The sequence below is a fragment of the Pseudomyrmex gracilis genome, unplaced genomic scaffold (assembly GCF_002006095.1).
Source record: "Pseudomyrmex gracilis isolate BER0280 unplaced genomic scaffold, ASM200609v1 scaffold_81, whole genome shotgun sequence".
Lineage (NCBI taxonomy): Eukaryota > Metazoa > Arthropoda > Insecta > Hymenoptera > Formicidae > Pseudomyrmex > Pseudomyrmex gracilis.
In genome coordinates, this window is record NW_018020665.1 from 607,137 (window position 1) to 635,077 (window position 27,941).

At 36.7% G+C, this 27,941-nt stretch overlaps 2 protein-coding genes across 2 annotated transcripts; one reads left to right on the forward strand and one right to left on the reverse strand.

Moving 5' to 3' along the window:
• The first annotated feature begins 620 nt into the window (after positions 1 to 620).
• Positions 621 to 2,672, forward strand: LOC109855105 (trichohyalin-like). Its single transcript, XM_020428960.1, has 3 exons — positions 621 to 933; positions 1,207 to 1,344; positions 1,582 to 2,672. Exons 1-3 carry the CDS (start codon positions 929 to 931, stop codon positions 2,525 to 2,527), a joined length of 1,089 nt encoding a protein of 362 aa, XP_020284549.1. The 5' UTR covers positions 621 to 928; the 3' UTR covers positions 2,528 to 2,672.
• LOC109855104 (cubilin-like) lies at positions 2,663 to 22,718 on the reverse strand. The gene is made up of 53 exons (XM_020428959.1): positions 22,560 to 22,718; positions 22,084 to 22,213; positions 21,824 to 22,003; positions 21,491 to 21,541; positions 21,247 to 21,387; positions 21,036 to 21,139; positions 20,588 to 20,738; positions 20,150 to 20,392; positions 19,685 to 19,997; positions 19,044 to 19,375; positions 18,424 to 18,774; positions 18,129 to 18,282; positions 17,797 to 17,984; positions 17,121 to 17,637; positions 16,808 to 17,033; positions 16,365 to 16,682; positions 16,143 to 16,303; positions 15,724 to 16,059; positions 15,096 to 15,598; positions 14,582 to 14,974; positions 14,202 to 14,475; positions 13,793 to 14,080; positions 13,164 to 13,687; positions 12,653 to 12,851; positions 12,171 to 12,542; positions 11,886 to 12,079; positions 11,511 to 11,662; positions 11,164 to 11,352; positions 10,880 to 11,061; positions 10,587 to 10,802; positions 10,354 to 10,500; positions 10,140 to 10,215; positions 9,712 to 9,823; positions 9,460 to 9,625; positions 8,988 to 9,269; positions 8,796 to 8,869; positions 8,416 to 8,642; positions 8,127 to 8,336; positions 7,897 to 8,032; positions 7,314 to 7,647; positions 6,943 to 7,137; positions 6,627 to 6,783; positions 6,350 to 6,527; positions 5,937 to 6,176; positions 5,287 to 5,449; positions 4,977 to 5,191; positions 4,745 to 4,819; positions 4,567 to 4,631; positions 4,220 to 4,460; positions 3,896 to 4,058; positions 3,282 to 3,523; positions 2,864 to 2,975; positions 2,663 to 2,755 (listed from the first exon to the last, which is right to left on the reverse strand). The coding sequence occupies exons 1-53, from the start codon at positions 22,625 to 22,627 to the stop codon at positions 2,721 to 2,723; spliced, it is 11,295 nt and encodes a 3,764-aa protein (XP_020284548.1). The 5' UTR covers positions 22,628 to 22,718; the 3' UTR covers positions 2,663 to 2,720.
• Positions 22,719 to 27,941: the final 5,223 nt, after the last annotated feature.

The window sequence follows — 27,941 nt, forward strand, 5'->3', positions numbered from 1 at the left end:
ATTCTTTTATTTTGCTATGTATATCTAATTGTTGTAAACACAGTTTTTTATTATACATTGCAGTATGTAATATACGATTTAATTGAAAAAACGTATATATGTACATATATGAGACCAAATATAGTTTTCTTCATATATGTTGCAAAGTTTGTTCTTATATTGCATAAAATTCCTTGTAAAATACCGAAAATTTGATACAATCACACATTTACATGCTGATGTAAATTCTAACAATAAAAGCGCGAGAAATGGAACAATGACCCGACATATACGATAAGAGTAAATCTTGCATACATAAATCTTTGACGTCAATTGCATTTTCTTCGTGTAAGTTTTTGTGAAATATTATTTAGAAATAAACTCGACAATCTATATATTTATAATTCGTACTTGCTGTATATCGGTAAGACAAACACTTCTCGTAAAAATATCTTTAAAAGTAAACAATATACGTATTTTATTATTCGAGTAGCTAGAGATATCAGAAAACATCTTAATAATCAACCAATCGTTATCAATATTAGATTAGATATAATTTTTAATTCGAAATTATTCGTTTTAATTCAAGAATTTAAAAATTGAGTCATGTATGTACGTTGTTGTAGTATCTTGCGCACTCGTGTGATCATACTTTGAGGTCATGTCAATAGTTAATACGAGTTCAGTCGCGGGATTGTAGCGACACGTAAACTCTCGTACATTGCGTACGCCGCGTGGCAGCGTGTTTCAATTCGTTACTCTCTTAGATTCGACTTGAGATCTGCGTTATATCGGCTACAAAAATCCGTGGCGCGTCAGTGTTATCGGGATATCAACAACGTAAAAAGATATAAAGAGCAATTGCTACCTGAAAAGAGATAGTGTCGCGCTAGACTCTACAAAAACTTGAGGTGTAATCTAAATTGTGAACTCGAAGAAATATAACACAATGAGGTAATGTACATTACACGTCGTGATCACGCTTGTTGACAATTGAGTCCTATTTAATCAAAAAAACTTTCTGATTCGGAAAGTTTTTCTACATTATAATCTGCCTTCAGTTAAATCATATAAGTATTAAATTCTTAAAGTAAATTTGCGAATAAGAGGCAGAAATTTTAGATCAAGTATATACTGCTGTATATAAAATTACGTTTGTCTTTATCCAATATATATACTTGCGATATAGGAAAAATACTGAAATAAGAAAAAATTCGATCTTTGTAGATTGTGGTTACTGTTGACTGCGCTTTTATTAATCACGATACTTGTGTCGGAGACTTTCGCAGAAAAATCGAACGATGTGAAATCCGCGGACAGCGATAACATGACGGAAAAGAAAACCGATGTGGAACATCATTCAAGGTGAGTAGATATTGGAATAAGAAAGTAAACACAAGATACAAAATAAAACTCATATACAACTTAACTCGCACTTTGGGAGATTGTATTTATTTCCATATTTGACAAATATTTATATGTTTAACAATTTTAATGAATTTTTAATATTTCTATCAAAATTAATATATATAATTTTCTATTTTTTCCAACTTATTATCTTCATAAGCTTATAAGTTGTTAATTAATTGGAACATTTGTTAGAGATGAAAATACACTGGAAAAAAAACTCAAAAACAGAAAAAGAAAAAGCACAACGAACCACGACAACGAGAGACCGGCCGAAAAGTATTCGAAATTAAAAAATTTGTATAAATCGAAAGAGAAGTCAAAGAATAAACAAAATAAACAAAAAGAGGACGGTGAAGTAATAATTAAAGACAAAAATAGAAGTATCAAACGAGAATATGACGCCTTCCGAGACACTGAGATTCGCCAAAAACCAAAAAAGAACCAAAAAGAAGAAAACAAGAAGAAGTTGAAAAACATTAAGGGAGTAGAAAACATTGAGAAACGAGAAAGAAAAACGAAGGAAAAGAGTTCATCATCGAAAAATTCTGTAAACGGCCGAGATATTATCGATAAGAAAACAAACGATAAGAATTTCAAGAAGAAATCGGAAAATATTGAAAAAATAGAAAACGAGAAACAAGAAATTAGAAAGGAGCCGAGATTAACTCGTTCCATAACGAAAGATTCGAATAAAACGACTAATACGAAAAAAGAAGAAAAGAAAATGATGACATTAGCAGATCTTGAGGAAGAAATGAATACAAAGGAGTGGGAAATTTTTGATCCGGCAGATGATCCACCGAAAATCAGGCAAAAAAGAATAAAGCGTTCGAAAGATTCTGAAAACGATCAAAATAATGTCGATGAGAAAACTAAGAATTCAAATTCGATAAGAAAGATAAAAGAGAAAGAAAAAGAAGAGTCTAAGAATACAAAAGCTGAAGAAGTCGAATTATCAAAAGAGGAAGAAGTCGAAGAGAAGAATCAGAAAGAACCGCAAGAACATATCACTAATCTGATCGAGGAAGAAACGCCTGTGAAGTTGAAAGAAATTGAGGACGAGGACGAGGTCGCTAAAGAAGATGAGAGTAGCGAAGAAAATTGCTCAGCGGTATCAGATGAAGAATTAAAAGATTGATAAGTTCAACACCTCTTGATATTAAGATCTCAAACAACATAAAAAAAAGATGTTCATAAATATTTTTTGTTTGTTAGATTAAATTTATTTATTTTTTTTTTATCTACATTAATCTGTTTTAAACAACTTCAAGAATGTGTAGTTATTTGTATTTTATCTACACACATAGCAGATCTTCGCAGTCTTGATGTTTTTAATACCAACCATCTATTATTTCAATGGGATGTGCTAAAAACATAGTTTTACAATTAATTTTTATTGCACGTAAGATTTAATTTACAAGACAAAAATTTAAAGATATCATGTTATTAAATCAAATTAAATATTTGTACTTACTGGTCGATTGGGCCATAAAAGCAATAACCCATCCTGTTCCAACATTGTTCACTGTCGAAGTATATTTAACGAGAACGCGATTACTATCAGCTTCTATTCTCGCTGGATCATCCTGTGTATGTAACAACAATATATTATATTTTGTATTACATATTATTACATACAAACTATACTTCGAGAATGTTCTTGATAGTTGTTTAATGATTATTTGTTGTTTTGATTGTATATCTTAGGTGTATGTTTTTAACATAAAAGGTTGAAACAAGATATTAAAAATCTTTGGAAATGTCTGTAGTGCAAAAGTTAATAAAGTTTTGTTACAAGAAACAAACATCATTTAAGATATTCATTTCTTTTCCAATAATTACAGAATTTTTGAAATACAGCCTTCAAGAATACGAATTTAGAACAAACTTACCCCTCCGCAGTAAGTACTGCGCAAATTTTCTCCGGTCGGTCCAAAGTCATAGATTTTGAGATTATTATTATCGCAGTGTATCGAAGTACCGATGTCGAAATTGAGGAAATCAAGAATGATCTTAAACCCACGTGGCACGCTCACGTCCCAGGTACATACGGTGTTGTTGCGATATATGTTGGGATACAACGGCGAGGTGAATCTACCGCCGAAGTTAAATATGCGACCGCCGCAACCAGGACCTGGGTAGATTAGAATGTTTTAAGTATTTTATAATAAGAGATATACACAACTATTTTTTCTTATTCTTTCTCTCGTTCTCGATTTGTATTTTTTATTTGTATTCGTATTCATTTATTTGCGTCATAACGCGCGCGCGCGCGCGCGCGATATTTGCGAAATCAGATTTTCCGTGTGAAAATACACCGCAACATTTCACGAGCGCGTATCTCGAGGCGTGTCGTCGCAGTGTCGTAAATCATTGACCGCGTGTTGTAATTTCTCCGCATCTGGTGACGCGTTTATAATCGGATGCAGCAACGGGGGTAGATTTGTGTATATTGCTGTACGAAAAAGAGAGGGAGAGAGAGAGAGAGAGAGCGCTTGACTCGTACCTGCGTCCGTAGTCGTGTAAATGATGTCGTAACTTTGATAAGAGCTAGCGCTCTCGGTCCAAGAGTGTAGAGTGAGTTTGTTGCCGGTGCTGAAAATCGGGTTCGGTAGCGCCGTGCTGCACAACGTCCTTACACGCGGTCCGCTGGAGTCGCCGTCATACACCTACACGACACGTAAATTTCTTCTTTGAAAATTCACCTTCGCATTTCTTTCACGCGCGTTGAAACGTGTTTCGCTACAGTAATTTTAGCTCGGAGAAAATAAATCGTACAATTTCTCCGTATTTTACTCGAATATAAATTTGTTTTCTTTGAAAAACGTACTTGCAGCGCGTTGTGCGTGCAGTGCTCCGCGTCGTAAATTCTGAATTGATTGAAATACAAGGAAATAGTGCGGTTTGCCGGTGCGGTGATTGAAATCCAACAATTCGTAAATTCATGATGCAGAATTCGTCCTTGCTCGCTCGTGTAATTCCGATCGCAATTCGCTGTGCTATATTCCAATTTGAAGCCTTTATAGCCGTTGGTCAATGATTTGAAAATCACTTGTATACTGTTGCTGTAACTGCGCGAGAATATACGATTTGTGTATCTAACGCTTTTAATAAAGATATTTACGTATACACGTACACATATGTAATAAAGCATGCAGAAAAGCTACAATCAAGTACCTGTAATAATCGTGTGGCAGTTCCCTACCGCAATATTTATACGAGGAAAAAGGCAGATGACTACCCTAAATGATTAAAAATAATGGGAATATATAAAAATTACTATTATGAAATATAATTTTTATGTAAAAAAAAAATATATATATATATATATATATATATATATATGAAATCTTACCATCTCGACGGAAATTGGGTGATACTTTGTTCCGCTATAGATAAAATTCGATCCAAAGCCTTCGTTGATAAAATTCTGGTTGAGAGAAAAATGACAGGTTTATTTTTTTTATCGATTGCTTACAATAAAATAATTGGTAATAATAATATAAAATAATTAACTTGGTAATATAAATATTACGCGAACACGTAATAATTATTAAATTTTACTTCGTTATTCGCGAAGGACTCACTTTGTTCTCGGTAATTTCTAAATATTCGGTGTCGCATTTGCTGGTATCCGGCGTATCAAAATCTATAAATCGTAGTCGCAAACTATCGCTGTACTTATCGGAATGTTGTAGAGTCCAGCGACACCGTACTCCAGAAGTATGCGTGTCCGGATAACCCGGTGAAGTGAGCACCTGTATTGTTTTGTTTATTTCTCGAATATTTAAGCCGCACAATGCTGCAACATAATTAATGTAATTAGAAAAAGTTATTTGATGCTAACACAATCAAAGAAGAAATATGTCGGATAGGTATGCACATGAGATTTCTTACAATCAATAACGTCCAAATTGGCTGTCGCGCCGGCACCTTCGTAAGTGCCGTCAGTATAAAATCTAATCCACAGTGAATTTGAGGTGGATACAACAGGACGTGGCAATGTGGTGCCACAAAATTGGCCTAAAACTTCGGCGTAAGGTCCACTGCCATCTCGAACCTGAGAACAATAAAACAAATTCATTATTTTTTTTAACAAGTTGACATAAACCAAATGACAGAATGTTGAATCAAATAAATGACGTCGTTGAAGATTGCAAAGTTTATCAAGCGAAAAAACATATTTCCTTTCATTACTAGAAACTTTCTTAGACTTTTGTTTCAAAAAGTAAACGTCTTGTCAATAGATGTTATACAACAAAATATGTCGATTATTGCTGCAAACTGTCTGCTAGTTGAAATATGTTTATCGTGCCACAAAAGTAGTCCCGGAACATCGAAATATATTTTTTTGCTTGACGAACATTTCAACGACAAAATAAAGACTTTTCTTATTTCTTTCTTTTTATTCCATGACTATAATATAAGATTGTTTTCAACTAATATATTATATTTGTGTGTATCAAGTTTATACGAATGCATCAGCAAGTACAATATTGTTATCAGCACTGTCAAGCGTGATTATTAATTTCGAAGCTCAAGCTTACCTCGAGATAATCACCGGTACAATTACTACTTCGAGTGATGTTGTTACCAGTTGAGTTTTTAATATCCATGCTGTTAATCGTAAATCTGATATTTTTGCCCGGCGGTGTTATTACGGTCCAGTGGCATTCCTCGAACGGCTTGTAAGTAGCAGCCTGTTGAGTTCTGAATGATTTAGTTCGGATCGACGTCATATTGATAAACTCTCCGCATCCATCAGCCGGACTTGTTGTGAACAACACCTAAAATTACATTATATTTCATGTTATTACACAATTTGTTTTTACCTGCATCTGTTATTCGAAATTGATTAAAATAATAAAAGCTAAAAAAAATATAACATAGTCATTGTAACATTCTATAATTATCGAATAATTCATCCGTCCTTTTGGATAATGTAAAGAAGCCGCAGTACCTTAGCAGTGAAACCCGCGAAATGTCGTGAATTATCAGCATTGAAATTAATAACCATGGAACTGGACTCAGATTTGAATGTAGGTAAATTTTCGGTCAAGTTACCGCAGACCAGTGCTATGCGTTTGTCAGGTTGAACCGTATCGCCCTCGTAAACGGCAACGTTGTCGAAGTAACAACTACAAAGCAAATTTGCGAATAACGATTGAAATTGATAAAATCGGATAATGTAATGAAGGAGCACACTCTTGACATAGATTCGCATCGCGAGAGCTTACCTTGTGCTGAATTCGAGAATGAACTTCTCGAATCGTACGAGTACACTCTTCCCTTGCGGCGCTTTAATGATCCAAGTGCAATTCATACGTCCGAAGTATTCCTCTCCGTGCATCAAAGGCTTGAGTTCGGCAGGTTGTGTAATTATACCGCCGCATTCTGTTAATTACGATAATTTTTTAAATTCTTATTAGCGATTCTCTCTCCGGTTGTTCTTCGGTATTAATATTGCTTTCTCTTATAATCGCAGATCTAATCATTCACAATTCATAATTCTCAAAATCATTATTTGTCGCGTTGAATAGAAAAAAATCTTACTATTGATGAAATATCGGAACTGATAACCGCTTCGCTGCACGTATTTGTCCGTCATGAAGATAACTTGTATTCGCGAGAACGATCTTATCAGTGGTGGTTTGGTATTGCTGCAATAAACTTCCACAGTCTCTCCCATGTACGCTCGCATATGTTCCGATATAATGGTGACGTTGTCGAAACGACAGTCTCCGCGACCTTTTTACGAAAAATAATTAAATTTGAAAATATATCAAAACTTATAATTGACGAATTCGTCTTCGAAAAGAGCGCATTAAAATAAACAAAACTGTATCAAGAAGAAGAAAAAGAAAAAGAAAACGAAAAAAAGAAAGAGAGAAGAATAAAATAGCAGAGTAACAATCGTCACTCACCGCGCTCGAGCTGGAAGTCCGTGAACTCGACGACAATATCGTCGTTTGGCGCTACAATGGTGTAATTGCAGTAAGCGCTTGGTGGATAGAAGTTTGGATATGACGGCGATTGAATGAAGTTGGCTTTGTCGGTCGCTTGGAAAATTCCGCCGCAATTCTCAGACCAGACAGCGCGAAAACCGTCCGACTGTATCGCTTCGTTCGAACGGAAGATCACCTTCATGTGGTTCGACGTCGAGTTAAACGGCGGAGGTATGTTCCTACCGCAAACTTTACCGAGGCTCTTCCACTCGCCGCTGGTGTAAGTTTCTTCTCCTCTGATCCAATCGAACACCTGCAACACGTGTTACATTTGTTCGCTAGTTTCGTTTATATTTTTCACTTATTACAAAAATATTGCGACGATTGACGAATATATAAACAAATAAAAAAAATATACAATAAACGTGTAAATGTGACTCTAAATATATGTGACTATAAATATGTATAAAATATGAAAAAATATTTAGTATGTATATAATATATTTAATGTAAATGTAAAATCTAATATAATAATAATAATAATAATAATAATAAATCACACCTCCACATAATCCTTCTCACAGTTAGGACTAGTTTCAAGATTAAACCGATCGACGAAGGATAGTCCTATATGATACCCATTGCCACCTACTATCTCCCACGTACATTCAGCGTTGTTCGGATATTGTTTGGGGAATCTGCATTTATATAAAATGTTATCAATTAAATAATAAAATTGTATTCTTTTGTGGGAATTCTGTATTATCCCAAGAGAACGAGATATATAATTACTCAGGCGACGAAATGATGCGATTGCTACCGTGTAAGGATCCGCCACAACCTGCGCTGGCAACTTCCAACCTTACTTCAAAGCGACTCGAATTATCGGACGCGAAATATTCTATCCACAACTGATTTGAGATGCTACTGATGTTGTATCTATGCGTTTTTGCAGAAGCACCGCAGTATTGTTCGATCTGCGGCGATGTCGGTCCACCATTCCTAATCGTAAATAAACGATCGTGTAATGATAACTGAAGATCGCACGACGTAACAGGTAGAAAAAAAAAAAAGAACTCACTTAACAATAAGATAATTCCTGTTACAATCATTAAGTTCGAGGTTGAAAATAGTCGCGTTGATCGTTTCACCTTCAGGATACTCCGCATTCCAAACGCAGTTTATCGGATAAGTAATGTATTTTGGTGGCACAATAGTGTGAGACGGACCTCGTAAGATGCCACCGCAAGGTTGCCATTGATATTGCAAGTTGAAATTCATACGTTTTCCGTAAGTACCGTTCATTATCTAAAAGTTAGCAGATATTTTAATTTCTTCGTTATTGTGAATACATTAAATATAAATTAATAATTTGAACTAGGAACACCTATATTATAAACTCTTTTTAAAAATTTTTGTTACATCTATATATAAACATAAGACAATCAAATAAATCTATACCGACAAATGGTTGACTATTTGTGGACTTCTCAAGAACCGCGTTTCCGTAGTATTTCCGCATAGCTTTCCGATGCCTGCAATATTCAACAATTTTGCTTGTTCATATAAATACAGGCATATTTCTACATACTGTTTGTCACATTTTCAAAGTAATAAAAATTAAAAAATCAGTATTAGTAAATCTTGTTTTACCATGGAGTTCAAGGTATTGAGGATATTCGCAATTTCTTCGAATCGAAGATCTAAAATAATTATGTCCAAATCGAATATTAGGTCCAGTTTCTAACATCGGATAAGTTGCACCCAAGTTGCCACTGAATTTTATTGTCAGTGTTAGACCGGTAACATTGGCCAAATTGTTCATATGTTTAGGCGGTTCCAATTTCCAATTGCAAAAGAAAGAGGTTTCGTTAAAAGGCAAAGTCGTGGGAATCGTTATATTGCCTTCACGTTCTCTTATATTTTCACCGCAAGCTGTCGGTTAAAAATGTCGATTAAAATAATCAATATCAATAATTTGTTAATATTACTTTTTATACGCAACAGTAAGCCATACGTACACAATCATAAAATATATATCTTTGTAAGACGTAAAGATTATATCTATATAAAAAAAGTTATAATATTTAAATTTTAAATTGATAATTATTTTTGCGAGACTTACGAGCTGGAGCCTGAGCAAAGTATCGAAGTTTGAAACCTCGATGTCCGATTGAAGACCAGTAAGCGATAATCATAGTATTACTGGAACTCCTTATCTCTTCTGTGCTATCGCTACCGCTTTGTCCTAACAGTTTGATCTTCGACTTAAAACGAAAATCATTAAAGAACTGCAAATAAGAAAAATGTCAACGCTTTTTTTCTTCTCGAAATAACATCTCTTTTGTTTAGTGTTGATGTGGTGCACGTTATTTACCGAAAGTGCATATCCTATGCTGGGTACCCTAAGTTCAGTAACACCGTCTAGATCCAAAATATTCACTACAACTTGATAACCAATTGGTAACGTAATTCGCCAATCGCAGTATCTGTAATATATGTCACATTTAATCTAAAAACGTACATTGAAACAGCATTGACTTCTATTTTTTAATACTGTGATATTAATAAGAAATTAATCAATATAACATATGTAATACGTAATTTATTTTGACTTAAAATTGATTTAAAATTCATTGATTTATTACATATATCAATAAACTAAAAAAGACACACTTAATAATTTTTACATCAAATGTATTGATGAGTTGTTTTATTTGCATATAGAATATTTTGCTGAAAGGTTTAAGAGATGGATAGAGATAATTTAATTCGTTAAAATAAAACAAAAAAGAAAATGTTTACCTGGGTTTTGTGCGCGGATTGGGATATCCGGGAGACTTAATTATTCCAATCATTGCGGATAATGAACCTCCGCACGCTACAAGCAGATATGATGTAAAGTTTGTAACAAAATTTGAAGCTTATTTGAAGCTTATATCAATAAGCTTATACATAAAGTTTAAAGCATGCTATTGAAAATTGCTCAACACACAAATTATTTTACGATTATACTAACTTTCTTGGCTAGTGGTAAAGTTTATACTGAAGCCCGTGTAACTTATGTAATTCCTGTTGTCGCTCTTGAAGTTCACGTACACCTCGTTCGTCGATGTTTCAATTACATCCGGTTTTTCAAGACCGCAATAAGTTCCAATTATCGAAGCTGTACACAAAGATTTACGTTTACTTGTCGCTGTTAAATTTTCATTCAAAATGTTTACGCAATCAGTTTTATGCGCGCCTACTCACTGGTATTGTCTGTGAATCTTTCACTGATTCTAACGTAATCGGTGTTGCATCCAGTTGGAAAACCGGGAAGTCGTATATCGCGGAATTGCAGTTTCAAGGTGTGATCGGTCGGTCCTATTATTATCCAGGAGCAATTCTGGTTTGTGGGATAGTCATGCGGATAAAGCGGCGAATTGATGACACCGCTGGTACCGCGCAAAATTCCACCGCACATTTCTACGTAAAAGAAAAAAAAACAGCAAAGATAATGAGTTTTTCACAATTGATAAAATACGTTTATATGCGTCGCTTACCTCCTGCAACAATTTCAGCTTTGAAACCATTTTTAGGTTCCAGCACGTCCGTGTAAAAACGAATATATATCATGTTGCCGATGGTAGTCATGCTGCTGGGTGCCACGTCTTTGCAATATCTTCCCATGGACTTCGAACTGTCGGTTCCGCCGTCTCTTATCTCAACGTATTCTCTCTCGCAGCTGAAAATAATTGTTATGATGTAAAATTATTATTTTTGATTAATTCTCTAATGTAGTGATTTATTTTGTATCTTGTTAGCGCAATTCAGAACTCTCTCTCACTTTTCGCTGTAGCTCAGATCAAATCTTTCTATAAAATGGATAGAGATTGTTTCGCCAGGCGGAGCAGTCGCTATCCAAGTACATTCGGCATAGGTTGGAGGAATGGACGGATAGTTGGGAGTCGAGATGTTCCATCTTTTTTCTCTGCTTGAGAAGACGAACTCGCCGCCACAAGTCATGCTCACTTCTCTACAATACGACAAGAATTAAAGTAACCAAGTAATTCGAATTGAATTAGTTTAAATGAATATCGTCTAGCTAACTCACGATTACAAAGTTACGAAATCTACATCCATAGCGTTTATCGATTCAAGAATATATTAAGAATATGCAAGCAAAAAGATCACCTGTAAGAAAGTTTGAAGCGAAGATGCAGACCACTGCCAGCAGCTTTAACGTAAAGATGGTTTCCGGTAGTTTCCAGTTCCTCTGGCGCCACATCGCCGCAATACTTACCATTGCCCAACAGAGGCGAAAGTATTCCGTTTCCGTTCCGCAACTAGAAAATTATATACACGGATTATTTTTATTTGTTTTTAAAAGTTTTTTACTCTCTCTCTTTTATTTGCTAATATGTTAAATTAAATAATTATTGTCTCCAATAAATGCGTCACGTGTGTAAATTAAGCGTTACGTGTGTAAATTATTTTGTTTATTATTTTCTCGTGTTCGCATTTACTGTTTAAAGTTATCTCATATCAAAATATAATGTGTTTACTAACTAGCAGGTAATTATCGCCACACGAATGATCGGACATTGCGTCTATGGACATCTCCGTAATCTGAACTTTAATAGTCCTACCGAATCTCACTGTTACGTTCCATTCGCACGTGAAATACCACGTTCGAATCGCTCTCACAGAAGAATTATTGTGCTCTATCACGCCGTTGGGACCGGTTAATATGCCTCCGCAATCTAGAATATCACAATAACAATTAAAGAATATTTTATCGTACTAAAAGTAATTTTTTGTTAAAAAACAAATTAAACAATTAGATGTAGTTACCTCGATACACATAAGCGTTAAAGCCAGTTTTATTGATGAACGAATCCGTATCGAATTTTACGGTCATCACATTTGTTCCTTGAATTAAGTTCGAGGTGGCGTTGGACAGACATAATCTGCTTTCCAGATTCGCGTTACTTGTCGATGTCAACGCATATCCTGAATAAACGGAAACCGCGTCTGCCACACAATTGCTAGTTTCTTCCAAATCCATTGTTATTATTCTCAGCACTAAATGTGTGCCCGGTGGCGACGTAAAAACCCAATTGCAATGCAAATTGGCGTCATAACCGGTCGGCCAACCGGGCGAGCTGAAGGCATACGTGTTGTTGTGATCGCCCACCAAAGCTACCTCCTTGTTGCATTCTGATACTGTGTGAAATAAAATAAATAAACAATTAAAGTCAAAAACAAAAGAAAATCAATTAAATGAAAATTGTTGCAAATAAAAAATATTGAAGGAATAATAGAATATTTATTACAAGTAACTTCTTTAGAAGTAGTTGCAGTTTCTCTTGGTATTTGAAGCCACGTGAGATCAAACCAACTTCCCATTCCAAGATAACCGATTAACTCCATTTTGATAAAGACCACGTTGCTCGATGACTGCACTGGATCTGGTAGAACATAGCCGCATACTTTCAACAAACTTGGCGCTTCCTCGTCATATCCATCAAATATCTAACCAGAAACGAATTACGAAAAATGTTTAATGTGATCAAGTTATGCTTGTGGACGATCTTTTATTAACTCTTATGATCGAAGAATTAAAACATTAGAATATTAAATACACAATAATAAATGTATTAAATATAATTATCTTCTTACCTTTTAAACATCCCACACAGAGAACAAAAAACTCCATTAGACGTCTATTAGACGTCGACAGCTCCATGCGACATCTAATAGATGTCTAATGGGTGTCTGGATGGATGGATGTCTGTGTGGGATGTTTATTATTTTACAATCATATGCCTCGATACAAATACTTACCTCAACACTACCTTTGTAAAGGCACGTCGATTCTTGGTCAATGTTTTCCATGTGTATTTCTTTGAATTCGATGCGTATGACCGAATCCATTTGGACGGTGACACGCCATGAAAATTCACCCGATTTTCTGTAAGCTCTCGGATATAACGGCGAGGTAATGCGTCCTATAGGTCCTTCAAGTTCGTTTCCACCGATATAATTATACTCAGCCATGAAGCCCTTGGCGGTACCCGAACCGTCACTCTTGAACTTGATCCACAGTCTGGTCGAAGATGTGATCGGCGTGACGTCTGTCCCGCAAAAAACGTTAATGAGCTTGCCGATTCCGCTGTTTTCCCGCACTTCCAGATAATCCATATCGCAATTTTCGCTCGATTCAACGTCGAACTCCGAGAACGTGAGAGTCACCTTGTTACCAGGTGATGTATTTAAAATCCAGATGCATTCCGCGTTCAGGGGATAGCTTTTGGGATAATTCGGTGACGTGATCATCCCCTGTTCAGAAGTGTAATTTCCGCCACAAGCTGTGTTAAAAAAAAAAAAAAAAAAAAAACAGAGAAAGCAAAAACAGAAAGTTTTTAAAAAACATCGCTTTTTTGTAAATATCGCAATTACTTTTCGAGACGTACCTGTATTCAGTACGGAATAAGTCGCGACAAAGGAGCCGGTAAAAAATTCGAACTGTGTAAATAGATGTAGAGTGAGCGAATTTCCGGTGCTCGTAACTGGCGGCGGTGTAACATTGTTGCACCACGTTCCTAAAACCGGACCGTCCGTGTTTTCACCTTCGAACACTTGAAGAGAGACCCAAGCACATGGATTTATAATCAAAGGATTCGTCGCATCGTGAACTATCATGGTGGTCAAATCATTCGGATCGATCTCCATATGCGTGAAGATAATAGTCACGTGGTCATCTACGGCGAAAAACATTGTTTTCAAAGATCGAGTGTCAATCACTTAAAAGAAACCAATCATTTAAAATTCGAACTGTATAGTATCAAAAGTACGTAGATAATGCGTTGACTTGTGTTTTACCTGGATTTTCAGCTATCAAGGTCCACGTGCAATTATTGGTGTCGTATTCGTCATTGTGGCTAGTCGGGGGCGTAAGAAAACCGTGATCTTTCACAATTATACGAGCACCGCAGGCTCTACGAAACTGTGCCATGAATCCTTTGGCTGAAATCATCATGTCGGTTCGCATAACCACTAACATTTGATTGCTACGCGAGATATAAGTCGGCGGCAGCGTGTTACCGCAATGCCATCCCAATAGGGACAGGTCATCTTTCGTCGGTCCATCAAAGATCTATTACAATGTAAAGTTTCGTAAAATAATATAAAGAAATGTTGCGAATATTTACTCCACTTCTATGAGAGATCAATTTTTGTTTCTCAATTATCACGTATTATACCTTAACGTAATCGTCGGAACAATTCCTACTATTCTCGATATCGAAGTCCGTGAAAGTGAGATTTATAACATGATTGCTGTCGACTTCCAGCAGCCACTCGCAATTCTGAATCTTTGGATAATTCTGCGGATAATTGGTCGAGTGAATGACGCCCGAGTTCAATGTGAATTTACCACCGCATTCGATGGGTACGGTTCTGTAAGTGGCGTTAAACCCACGGCCGGCGTACGATATGTCCGAGTGGAACTTCACAAACATTTTGTTCCCGGGACTGGTATAGATCACCGGTTTGTCTGAGTAACAGAGCTCGGCTAATTTCGGCGCGTCAACATCCTCACCGCCGTAGATTTGAAGTTTGTCAAAGTAACATCCCTTGCGGTTCTCGGTGTTTATCTGGGAAGAGATAAAGTTTCCGTGTTCAAAAAAGTGTAGGAGAGAGAGAGAGAGAGAGAAGGAGGAAAAATATTAGTCTTGGTACTTGATCTGAAAATACAACTTTTTGAAATACACTCACTTCGTGAAGAGTGAGCTCGATGCTGTGCATATGATCCACTTCAATCAACCATTCGCAGTCAACATTCGTCGGATAAGACAATGGGTATCCGGGTGATGTAAACTCGCCGTACGGTTTAGTAAAATGTTCGACGCAGCCGTGCACAACCCATTCGAGTCGAAAACCGGCGAAAGCGATAAATAGGTCCGTGATGAACTTTATGAATACTTGATGTTGCGTCGAGTGGATCCTTAACGGAAGATCGACAGTTCCGCAGTATCGACCTAGCTCGGTGTTGGAGGTGTCTTGTTCACCCTCCGTGATTAGAAGATAGTCGTATCCACAATTTTGTTGTTCTTCTCTTTTACGCGGTTCTTCGAGATCGAAATGCGAGAAAGTTAGATTGATTGTGTTGCCAATCGGAGCCTCGATGGTCCAGCTACAGTTCGTCGAATGCGCGTACTCGTTGGGGAAATTCGGCGACTCTATCACGCCGTGGGAACCGCTTAATTTGTTGTGACATCCTGCAGTATAAAAACAACATAAAAAATACAATAAAAATAATAACACAGCCATTTTAAAAATATTTTTTTTTTTTTTTTTCAACCAGTGACATCGATTGATTCATACTAACAAGTTAATAACTTACGCGTTTGATATTGTATATGAAAACCGCGAGCAGAAGTCAAAAAATCGCTGCGGAACCGAATGGTCATTTCGTTGGACTTGGACTGAATGATCTTCGGATACGTTCCGCCGCAGTAACGTCTTTTATTTGTGCGGTGCAAAATGCCGTCGAATATTTCGATAAAATCATATCTGCACCGTAAGTTCGACTCGAGTTCGAGATCCAGTATCACGATTTCCACCAAATTACCTGCCGCCACAGCGATCTTCCAATAACAATCCGCGTTGTCAGTGTAAGGTTCGGGATAGTTCGGTGATATAATGTCGCCGCTGATCCCGGACAACGTACCGCCGCATCCTAAAAACTCGAATATGTAAATTCGGAACATAAAACAACTTGTGAGAATTCTTGTCGGAGAAATTTTTTGTTTTTCTTTATACCTTCCGTGGTACTGTCCCATTTTATCTCGAAACCTCTCAGCGATCTCGAATAGTCCGAAAAAAATCTAATGTAGAGTTGATTAGTCTGACTCGGTATTTCGGTGGGTATATCGGTGCCGCAGTATTTGCCGATTAACGGCGAGGATTCATATCCACCGTTCCTGAAATATATGAATAACACAGAATAACAGTTTGTCTGAGCGAGAAATTTCAATTAATTACCTGATTTCCAAGTAATCGAATGAACAAGACGAATGTTTCTCTATTTCGAAGTACTCAACCGTAAGAATAATTCTATGTTTGTTTTCGGCCTGGATGATCCAAACGCAATCTTTGTTGTTTAGATAAACTTCTGGATAATTTGGCGATCTAATAAATCCGGACGGTTTCAAATAACGACCACCGCAGACCTTCGATGCGTCCGCAAAGGTGTACGAGGCGACAAATCCTTCGTATCTGATACTCGAATCAGTGTGGAAAACTATGGTAAGTGTGGAACCCTCTGTTGTCATGTCGGTTGGTTTATTATTACCACAATATCTAAAAAATATATATATATATATATATATATATATATATGTATATACATACATATATAGTCAATATATGTAAAATAAAATAAAAAAACACAGCTGTTGAAAGAAACAAGAAATCTGTCAACATACGTTGCTGTTACATTTTCGTTAAGTGAAATGTAGTTTTCGTAAAGTTTGACGTAATCATGTCTGCAATCACGCTGATTTTCCAAATGAAACGACAACCAGGTGAGTTGTATTATGTGTCCCGGTGGTGCTTTGATGGTCCAGATACACTCTTCGTTATTGACATACAGTCCATCTTCAATAGGTGGTTGGATTACTCCGCTCGTCTCTTTCAACAATCCACCACATCCTTGACAAAAGAAAGAACAACATTAAGCTTGCTTTTTTTAATTTTTTGAGTTTTGCAATTTCACGAAAAATTTTTTGATCAACTCACTGCGATTGAGGGTTGTGTAATTGGCTTTGAAGCCCCGATTTTCGACACTGTTGTCAGTCGTGAATTTCAAGTACATATAATTGTATGCGGAATAATAAGAATTATCTGACATGCTTTCACGATTGCCGCATAGCGTGGCGAGTTTCGTTGAGTTTTCGCTATCGCCATCGTAAATCTCGAGGTAATCGTAGTAGCATTCTGAATTCCTACCCTCGATTTCCAAGTCCTCTATGGTCAATACGATTCTTTTATTTGTCGGTTGTATGATCTCGTAGATACACGTTTTCGATTCGCGATAAGGCTCCGGATAGAAGGGCGACTTGATGATTCCGGTTTCGTCGCGGAACTCGCCGCCGCACAAGGTGTCGTACGACAATACGAATCCTTCCAATTCATATGACCAGTCGGACTTGAAGATGATAACTAAAGTGTTCGAGGTGGATTTGATGGTCGGCGGTAGAACCGATCCGCAGTATCTACCGAGTAATTGAGAATCCGTGCTAGGCCCATCATAAACCTAGAAGAGAAATTTTTTATCTATTGCGGTATAACAAAATATTGTTGAGAAAGTTGAAACAAAAACGAGCAAGGAAGTAGGTTGTATATTATACTAAATTCAAATAACACATTATAAAATATTTTTGTTTGCGGTTTACTAAAAAAAAAAAAAGTTTACCTCAACAGAGTCAAATTGACAACTGTAGGATGTCTCGAGTTCGAATTGTGACCATGACGCTTTTATTCGTTCGCCTTCTGGTAGCTGTATCTTCCATTCGCATTCCATATTTGGGGAATAATTAGACCGTCCAGGCGGATGAATCACGCCGCTGGGAGTAGTAAACGTTCCACCACAACCGGGTATACCTAAATGATACGAATTGATTTGTAAATTATTATTAATTACCTGTCTCAAATTAGGTAAAAAAAATCATCGAACTAAACTGAACGCAGATAACAGGTAAATTACATTAAATTAATAAATATAAATTAAGTCGCTTCCGTAAATACCTTCAATCAGCGAGTAATGAATTTGGAAACCAGCATCTTGACCGTCCTCGTCGGAATGAAAAATGACCCGTGCTATAGAACTCGGAGTGACCAGAGGTGGTGGACGAGTATGATTGCAATAAAGTCCTAAAAGTTCGTGCTCTGCGCCCAGAACCTAATATAATAAAATAACAACAAATAATAACAATTAATTTATCACATAAAAGATTTGATAACGCAACAAAAGAATGTTCAAAGTCATTCGAGTGAAAAAAACATGCAACTTCGAAGTAATCTGATCCGATGAAGCGTTTACCTTTAAGTAATCCTTTGTGCAATTTTGCTCGAGCATCACTTGTCCAAAGTGGAATTGAATTCTTTTTGAATCAGCAATCGAAATTCTCCATAAACAATCCCTGTTCGGGGGATATCTTCCTGGAGACCCTGGAGACGTTATTGTACCGTAATTATCTTCCAAATTACCTCCGCAAACAGGATCGATACTGTTCCAATGAAAAGTGAATCCGTCGTGAGATATACTACTATCCGAATGGAACCATAAGTAAAGGGTATTGTGGGACGAGATAATGTTCCCGTTTCCGTTCGGTAACGTGTTACCGCAAAATCTGTTGATCATTTGACTGCCAGCGTTTCTGCCATCGTGTATCTAAAAACACATACATGCGCATTGTAAAGAAAATACGGAAAAAGACATAGAAAACTTTTTAAAGATTTAAAATGCGAACAGATTCCATCGAAATAATTTTCGTATCGTGTCTGTCTTACAATCATAAGATCTCAAACAGCATTTATATAAAAAACGTTTTAAGGATTTGAGACATTTATATTGCGTATCTTCAATCCTAATGATGACAAAAGATAAAAGAGAAAAACAATTTTTACTGTCATAAGCATAACACGTTAACATCATCGCACCTGTAGAAAATCAAACTTGCACTCCCTGGAATCTTCGAGATTGAAAGCTGTGAAGGTGACGTTCAAGACTTTCGAAGGATCCGTGATCAACACCCAGGCGCAGCTCAATCCATGCTGATAGGTACTACCGTCCATAGGAAATTGAAGTGTTCCCGTGGGGTTTCGTGTCACACCGCCGCACGTCTGTCGCGGTGTTTCGCACCTATTTCCCGTGAAGCTGGACGTACACTGACACGTTGCCTGTCCGTTTAAAACGACACAGGTACCGCTGTTACGACACGGATTCGACCAGCACGGATCGGCCGTATAGGGTCGTATATTACATGTGGTTCCTAAAAGTTTATATAAAGAATACGATAATAATAAAACAATATAAAAATGTACGAGATAAGTGACAGTGCTTTTTTTTGATAGTTATATATTTAATTAAAAATATAGACGTGCTTACTTCTCGTAAAACGCAAATTTGAACATTATCTTTATCTCCGTACAAGTGACATTTGATATTTACAATATTTATTGAACATTTTTGACGTGAGCACGAACTAATTCCGTATCTTACATATCCAGTCATGATCGCAAAACGGAGTGTTGCAAAATGTTACAGTTTATGGAATTGTTTCCATCCTCTCTCACTATACCTGTATATCCCGCGTTACATATGCAAGTGAAGCCATTTGCACCGTTTGGAACGCATGTACCGTTCACGCAGGGATTGCTGGAACACGCTGTATTAACCACATCAACTAATTGACAGCCGTTTGGTCCCATTCCATTGCCGATGTAGCCCGACGGGCAGCGACAAAGCACGTAAGAACTCGTGAGCGATGGATTTTCGGTGCAAGTGGCTAATGGATGACAACCGCCGTTGTTGATGGCGCAACCGCCGACAAAAATGCAACTGATCCCGTCGCCGCGATATCCCGGAGGACAGGAGCCGCACATTCTGGAACCCTGCAAAAATCATCGCTGAAATAAGTAAATGTAGTCTCTTTCGTCCTTTTTTACATATATTATATGTTACAAATTTTATAAGAAAATAAGTAGATAATAATAATTTTACTGCACATATTATACACATAAATGTATCGTTTGTGCGTATTTACCATTGTATTTATGCATTGCACATAAGGCGAGATGCTGCAGCCACCGTTGTTGATCGAACACTCGTCGATGTCAGTGCAATAATAACCATTTCCGGTATAACCGTGCGGACAGGCGCCGCAACTGAATGAGCCGAGCGTATTGAGACACATCACTCGTGGATTCACAGAACAAGGAGGATGAGACGCAGCGCATTCGTCCACATCCTTAGTGCAAGCCGGATTCGTGCCGTCGCTCTCCCAACCCTTGAAAGATAAAAACAAATTTCCTGATCTCTTTTCTAAATAAAGATTAAAACTCAAAAGAATTTATTTCTATTTTTAAGTTATTAAAAAAAATATTAATGGCTTCGTTTAATAATTCGATGATGTTAAGGGAGAAAAACAGTTGTTAAGGGGAGAGAAGATGTATTTTTTTCTCAAGAGGGAAAAAAATCGTACTTGATCGCAGATGCACGTATATCCGAGAGAGCTACTGCTTTTTGTGACGCACACACCATGTTCGCCGCAGAGCGCCCCGGAGTTTTCTGTATTGCAAATCGATGTCTTCTGCGTGCAATGAAGACCAAACCATCCCGGCAAGCAGTCGCATCTAGAAATCGAAACGATATTACACAGGTGTATTCTGTATAATATATATCTGAGAAATCACGCATTTGAACGACGATGTTACATTTTCTTGTTAGAAATATTTGAACACAGAATTATAAAAAAAAATAAAAAACTAAAAAAATTTAGAAATTTTGAGAAAATCTTAAGTCACAAATCTTTTTTTACAAAAAATACAAACAAACGATACATGATTATTAATATTGCTAGTAATAAATATAGATATTACTACTAGTAATAAATAGATATTACTGTAATAAAATACTTGATAGTTGTATACCGAAAAGATCCAGGCAAATTGTGACATGAAGCTCCATTTTGACATCCAAGATCTGTGCCGTAAAATCTCGCGCATTCGTTAACGTCTGTTCGACAATCTGGACCCTAGAAATTGTTATGTTAAAAAATGGCATAAATGATCATAAATTACAAAATAATAATGTACTAAATATATTTTCTCTTTGCAATATGTTTAACACACACACACACACCTCCCAATTTGATGGACAGTGACACTGATAGCCATCGAAGAGATCTTCACATGTACCGCCATTTTGACACGGATTGCTCTGACACTCGTTCTCTCGGAGCAAGGTTTGCAAAGCTCTCAGCGAATCTTCCAATGCTTTGATCTTTAAAAGAACGCACACATTTTTTACAAGTCACTAATTTAATCATTTAAAAGAATGTGATTTTAATTAAATTTTTATATTTATCTTTCTCATGTATACATACTCGCATGTTGATACGACGGATGTTAGCTCTTGTAAAGCCCGAAATATTGTTCTAAAAAGATAGTATTTTTTTTATTATACGGCTGAATGTAATGTAATTTTAAGATATATATTATTTTACATTAGTCTAACTGATAAAATATAACTTTAACGTGTTATATCTATCGAGGTTTTATTTTCGTTAAATTTTTGTTTCTCACTCTGTTTCGTGTAAAATAATAAAAATATTCTCACGTTTCTTCCGACATAACTTTCTCGAGAAAAATTCAAAGGAAATACGTATGCAAAAGTGCAAACTATCGATTCAATATTGCTTCTTAGTATAATTTCTTACAAAACGTGATCTGTTCTCGGCATTCGTGCCGTTTACATCTATGTTTCTCTCGAGCGTAGCGACTCTTCTCTGCAAACCTGTGGAGCCTGTCACTATAGTCGTTAGTTGCTGAAGAGAATTCTCCATTTCAGCCAAGTATCCCATTCGCCATCTGTCGATGACTCGCGTCGCATTTTGCGCCTAAAAAGAACGAAACTCGCGCGTTGACCACTAATTGCATCCATACTTGTGTTCTTCTATATAAATTATATGTTCATTACCGCCGATGCTACGTGAAGCAGATTGATTTCGTTAACGTTCACAAAACCGCCCCCTATTATCTTCAATGTGATATTTCTGTCTTTTGCGCTAGAGATTATAAGATGTCCATCTTGGGATTCGAGAACGGGCCTGAATTCGAACATTTGCAAATTATTTTCAGAAGTTCTTTTATGTAACATCAAGAACTTATGTAAAAAAATAAAGCCTAATATATAGATATTTATATATATATATATATATGTATAGATTTTTAAACATATATTGTTTATTTGTAACATTTTTTACGTATTGTTCTCTGTCGTGATACACGTATCGTCACCAGCTTTAACAGTCGTATATCGAAATATAATGCAAATTCATGTTTGTTTTTTTAAAATTTGATTTGGCATATATAGCGGATGCGATACAAATGCAAATGATATGCCAAAAAGACATTGACGACGAGCGCTGTGCAAACTCTTATCGCGGAGAATACCTCTCGTCCATCCACGCCACGCAGAAACTCAGGTATAATAACAGGCACCATCCCGATGCAGAGGCCATTCCAGTGACGGGTTTGGAGAACTCAGTAAACTAAATATTATTCTGTCATACCTCGTCAGACTCACGCGGAACTATTGCCGAAAAGACAGATCGCGACAAACTGATCCGTATGAGATCGACATCGCTTGGTCTGCATCTCCGTAGTGGGCGTATTTGGAAGATTTATCGGAATCCACCCAATATATCGGTTTACAGCTGCTATAAATTACGTATGCCGTGCGAGATATCCCTGACGTAAAAATCCATGAAAAATTATGATACATCCTATGAACGATTATACCGAGAGTTATGAAAAACATTTATTTTTTCTGAAACATTGTTTGTTTTATTTGTTATACATGATTGCATATACTGGTTTATATTCCGATTTTATTTTATTGCAAGTATATTACACGCATATTTATTCAGCTTGATAAAAAAAAACCTCAGATAAAAAGAGCATGTACACATTTTGTATTTTTTCATATCGAAATGATTTTATTTATTTTCTCTCCGTCAAGTTCTCAGCAAGTCTCAGGATACACAAAATATATAAGTATAAATATTATTATTTTTTATACATATAATTAATATTAAAATATCTTTAACTGCAAATAATTGTATCAATTATAAATAATTAACTAAACTACAATTAAATTGACACGCAAAACTACAATATTGTTTATGCACAATTACTTTTCGCAATTATATTTCACATAATTGTTTGCTGCAATTAACGAGATGTGTAATTGTAATTCCAATCGACAATTACGTTGCAATCATAATTGTTAATTATTAATTAAATTGCGCTTTTGCGCGCGCGCAAACATTCGATGTACGGCATAGAAGGCGGGCGGTAAATATGTCCGGTACGCCGCCGGCAGATGGCGACGCTCGAGCTTGGACGCCTGAGTCCGCATTCTGTCAGGCTTCGACAGTATGGCTTCGGCTGCCGGTACGTGTGGATTAATAGTGTTCCATCGCGTTGCGCCGCATTCTCGATCGCGGATGTGCGTGCCCCGTTTTATGAGAAAGAAGGACGAGGATTCACGACGAGAAGACTTACAATCAAGCATTATTAATCGGGCGGGTGAAATACGTGCGACGCGAAACAAGTGAGATTCAGAAGAGCAGTCATGCGGCGGAACGTTAAGATCGCGTTGCTACTGTCATGCGCGTGGATGTTCGCCTTTGTTTACTACTACCACACGTCCCGAGATACCAAGGTAAGGATATCATTCATTTCGTTCAGCTGTTTCGTCCTCGGTAACACGAGGCTTTTAAAGGGACGATTCAAACTTTAAATATAAAGCGGCGTGAACTTGCCGCGCTTGACGCGGTCATATTTCTCTCAGTCGCGTTCTATCTAGGAATGTGTCACTTTGATATTTTAAGTTAAGATTGTTGTATCTGAAATAACATCAGACGTTTAACGCGTTTTGTTTACCGAAGAGAATAATAAATTTGAAAACTTTTACACACAAGATTGCAAAAAATTTCCACCAGTTACGAAATATATGTGAAGCAGTGCGCGTTAAAATATTCTTTTCTTCAGTTGATTTAAATTGTTAGATGGCTAAAAAATCACGTGTTATACATGTGTGTATCAAAAACTTAATTACTTTTTCACATAAATATATCATTGAAGATATATTTTCTAAGAAAAAAGCGTAAATTCTTTTCGTCTTTGTTATAATTACGCATTTTATATATGTATTATTATTTACATCTCAATAAAAAAATCAGCGTTTCGTAAAAATAATTTTCCGTTGCTTTACGTATATTTTCTTATTTACATGAAAATAAGCGGTGCTTGATTATACTTTATATATCCCGAGCGGTACACGCCGACCTCATGCTCGCATTACGGGATCAACTTCCGCGTTTCACGGAATAATAAACACACGGAGTAACAGTTGGAAGGAAAAAAAAGATCGATTGTTTCTGACCCTCGGTGCGCAAAGCCTTTGTTTGTGATTTTTTAAATTGGATTCACAAATTTTAATTCGATTTTCTTTCAGTAATTCAATTTTTGCTTGGTGAATTATTAAATAAACAATGTTATTTTTGTACACTGTAATGATAAATTAAATTATTTTGGGAAAAAGTAAAATGCAAAGTAATATGGAAAAATTAAACGATATTTTCCCCGATAATGCTCGTCGATACATAGAGATGTTAGGTATTTAAATTCGCGGCCGAGTGGCGCGCGATGTGATCGAGTGGTGGCGGCATTCACGTGTGTTACATCGATCTCGAGCGGAGCGAACGAACCCCAAGGTAAATGTAACGTTAAACATAATAAATGCTTAATGTGACGTGAATAATGACAGAGGACGCTGGCCTCTCTGTCGCGGCGGCATTCGTTCCAATTGGCTACTCTCGCGTGATCGCGTGCGACACGACCAATCGGCACACACGTACGCAAAACACGGATGCTCCATTGGACAAACTCGGGTTACCGCGATTTTCTGCCGCGGCCTGCAAGCTCATCGGGTTTCCGCACGCAGAAAGACTGATACAGTTTCACAGAAATTATCGATGAAATAAACCGATGCGGCCAAATTCTCTTCTGCACTAATTACGGAATATATCGTTTATAATTAGGCAATATATACCTTTATTCTCGTTGACCTGTTTTGATTCAATTATCATTATATAACACATATTTTCATATATTATAACATGTATCGAATGAACATTTGCTGTAGATATACATATATCGTCACTCCCTACGTATAATCCCGTAACTCCAAAACGCAAATTTTAGAGGAGAGCAGTTTAAAAGGTTGAAGCTTCATATAGTTCCCCTAGTTAAGGGATCTTTCGGTTTTAAATTTTTATCATACTTATGAATATTTTTTTTTAATACTTGGTGACCACAAAGAACATGACTTTCTGAGTGTCACTATGCAATAAACTGAAAATTCCATATGTGACACTTATGTAATTATACGTAGGGAGTGACGATATGTGCACGTCGCGATTAGCAGTTAGATAAAAGAGTTGTGTTAATAAATGTAAAATAATAAAATTTGCATCGCAATACGTCATCAGCTGAAACGTCATACGAATAATTATTGTGACGCGCATGTAATAAAATTTATACACGCTAATTTACACGCCATTCCCTCGTCCATAACTCGAAATTGCACGACGGGGTGACTGGGATTAGATTAGAATAGATTAGAGCTACAATCAAGTATGCGAAGTTATGCCTTAATTTGCGCTAGCGAGTTACGTAATTATGAGAAGTTGCTCCAAATTACTTAATCCTTAAGAGAACGCCGTCTCGTAGTTTTCACAAACTTACGGTCTTCTAATTTCAACAGCGTATACATATATATGTACACGCTGAAGTTATGTATACATGTCGCGTATCCCGTAATAAAAAAAAAAAAAAAAAAAAATCGAGGAAACTTGTAAAAATAAATTACGACAATTGATGTATTTTATTATGCGAAAAACGTATTACACGATTAATCAAATTAATTCGACAAGTAGTCAAGTTCCATTTACATTAATTTTATTGTAAGCAGCTACTTTGGAGCGCCAAGTGTGCCCATTAAAATTTGGCACACGTTATGGAAAGTACGTCTAATCCCGAACCGCGCGGTATTTTACTTGCACATTGGCCAAGACCGCGGTCGATCACCTCCGAGAATTAAGATCAATTTTGTTGGCCGCGATAGCAGCGAAGCCCGTTCACGACAAAATTGCATTAACGTGCAGAATCATTTATCGTCTCGACACGATTATTGAAGTGCGCGCGTGCGTTCGTCATTGCTTGAATGGATTTCGAGCATCTCGCGCGCGCGCGCATGTCTTTGATGCTGTTTCGAACATTAAATGAACCGTGGAAAACCAGACTCATTCGCCGTCATGTACGATATTTCGGATGCCACGTGTAGTTTACTGAGCTCGGGGCTTTCATAACTTTTCGACAGCGAAACTCTTTGACCAGCTGGTAAAAGTTTAACTTCACCTTTTACCTTGGGATACCTCTTTCAAAAGTTGCGGACATGCAACACGCGGTACGGTAATTTGTCTTTTCGCGTGATGTATCACACACATTCGTGAAATTGAAGATTAACAGTAAAAAAAAAAAGAGGAGAGATATAATTAGAGACAAAAAGAACGCAAAGTTGTTGTTTCATTCGCGACACGTGAAGACAGCTACACGCCGCGACGATCGCACACGCAATGCCGGCAGACGGCATAACGTACATACGGAAGTTGATAATTGCAATTAACAGTTGCGCTAGTTATCGCGTTTCGTGATACGACAAGAATAGATATGCGAAATTTTGTTCGGCTGTATGTTGTAAAAACACGTATAACGAGGAAAGTAAATTTTTCAAGAAACAATAGATTTATGTTCGACGTTAGACGTTTGAATTTTAAACTCATTCGACTTCGCGCGAAAAATAACGCAGTCAATTTGTCTTGGAAAAGAAAGAAAAAATATATAACGCGGACAACATAAACGAATAGAATAGACATATGTAATGTCTTGTCTCTTCTTAGGACTGGCGCAGTCTTTAAAAGACCGCGCGACAGATCGATCAAGGTGTTGTAACTCTCATTCGAATTCTCTGTTTGTCCTTGCTTTGTTTTCTTTTATCTCGAAGCATCTCATCTAACAATACAATCGCTCACTGAATAATATTATCTCGCAACTGCCGGGCGAGTTCAATTTTTCTTGCTGACGTCTCTTCTGCTCCGTTCTTCCGGCTGCTGCGTCGCAATTGCGACCATAAGAAAAGATATTCCTCGCGTAACAATGCTTGGCGCGCGAAAAGTTCTTAACCCAACTTCGGGATTTTTATAATCGAATTTGTTTTTTTTTGTTTTTTTTTTTACTTTTATACATATATATAGCGTTTTACGTTCGACAACAAATATTTGCGTCAGAATCGCCTTTTTGAAGATTCGCGCCAAAATTAAACTTTGCGGCCTTGATTGTATCAATTGCGTCAATGTATAAAAGAAGATTAATGCGAATAAGTTATTTACATACTTTTACTGCGTGCAGTTGAATAATTAGTATTGCCGCAGTGAATAATGTTTTAATTAAAGCGAAAAGCAAATCGAGCTGCATATTTAAATGGAAATTCTCGATATTGATGAACTTATTGACCTTTCCACGAAATGTTATCATTTCAGTTGCGTATATAAGTGCGATATCACATGTATATTATATCTATTACACACATATTTACATATTAAATCGCGCTGCAATTTAGCTGATGAGTTCGGACGACATCATTGAGAGTAACGTTCGACTAAATAAAATCGTGTGATTTACTTCACTTTGCGGCATAGTGTAAGAACA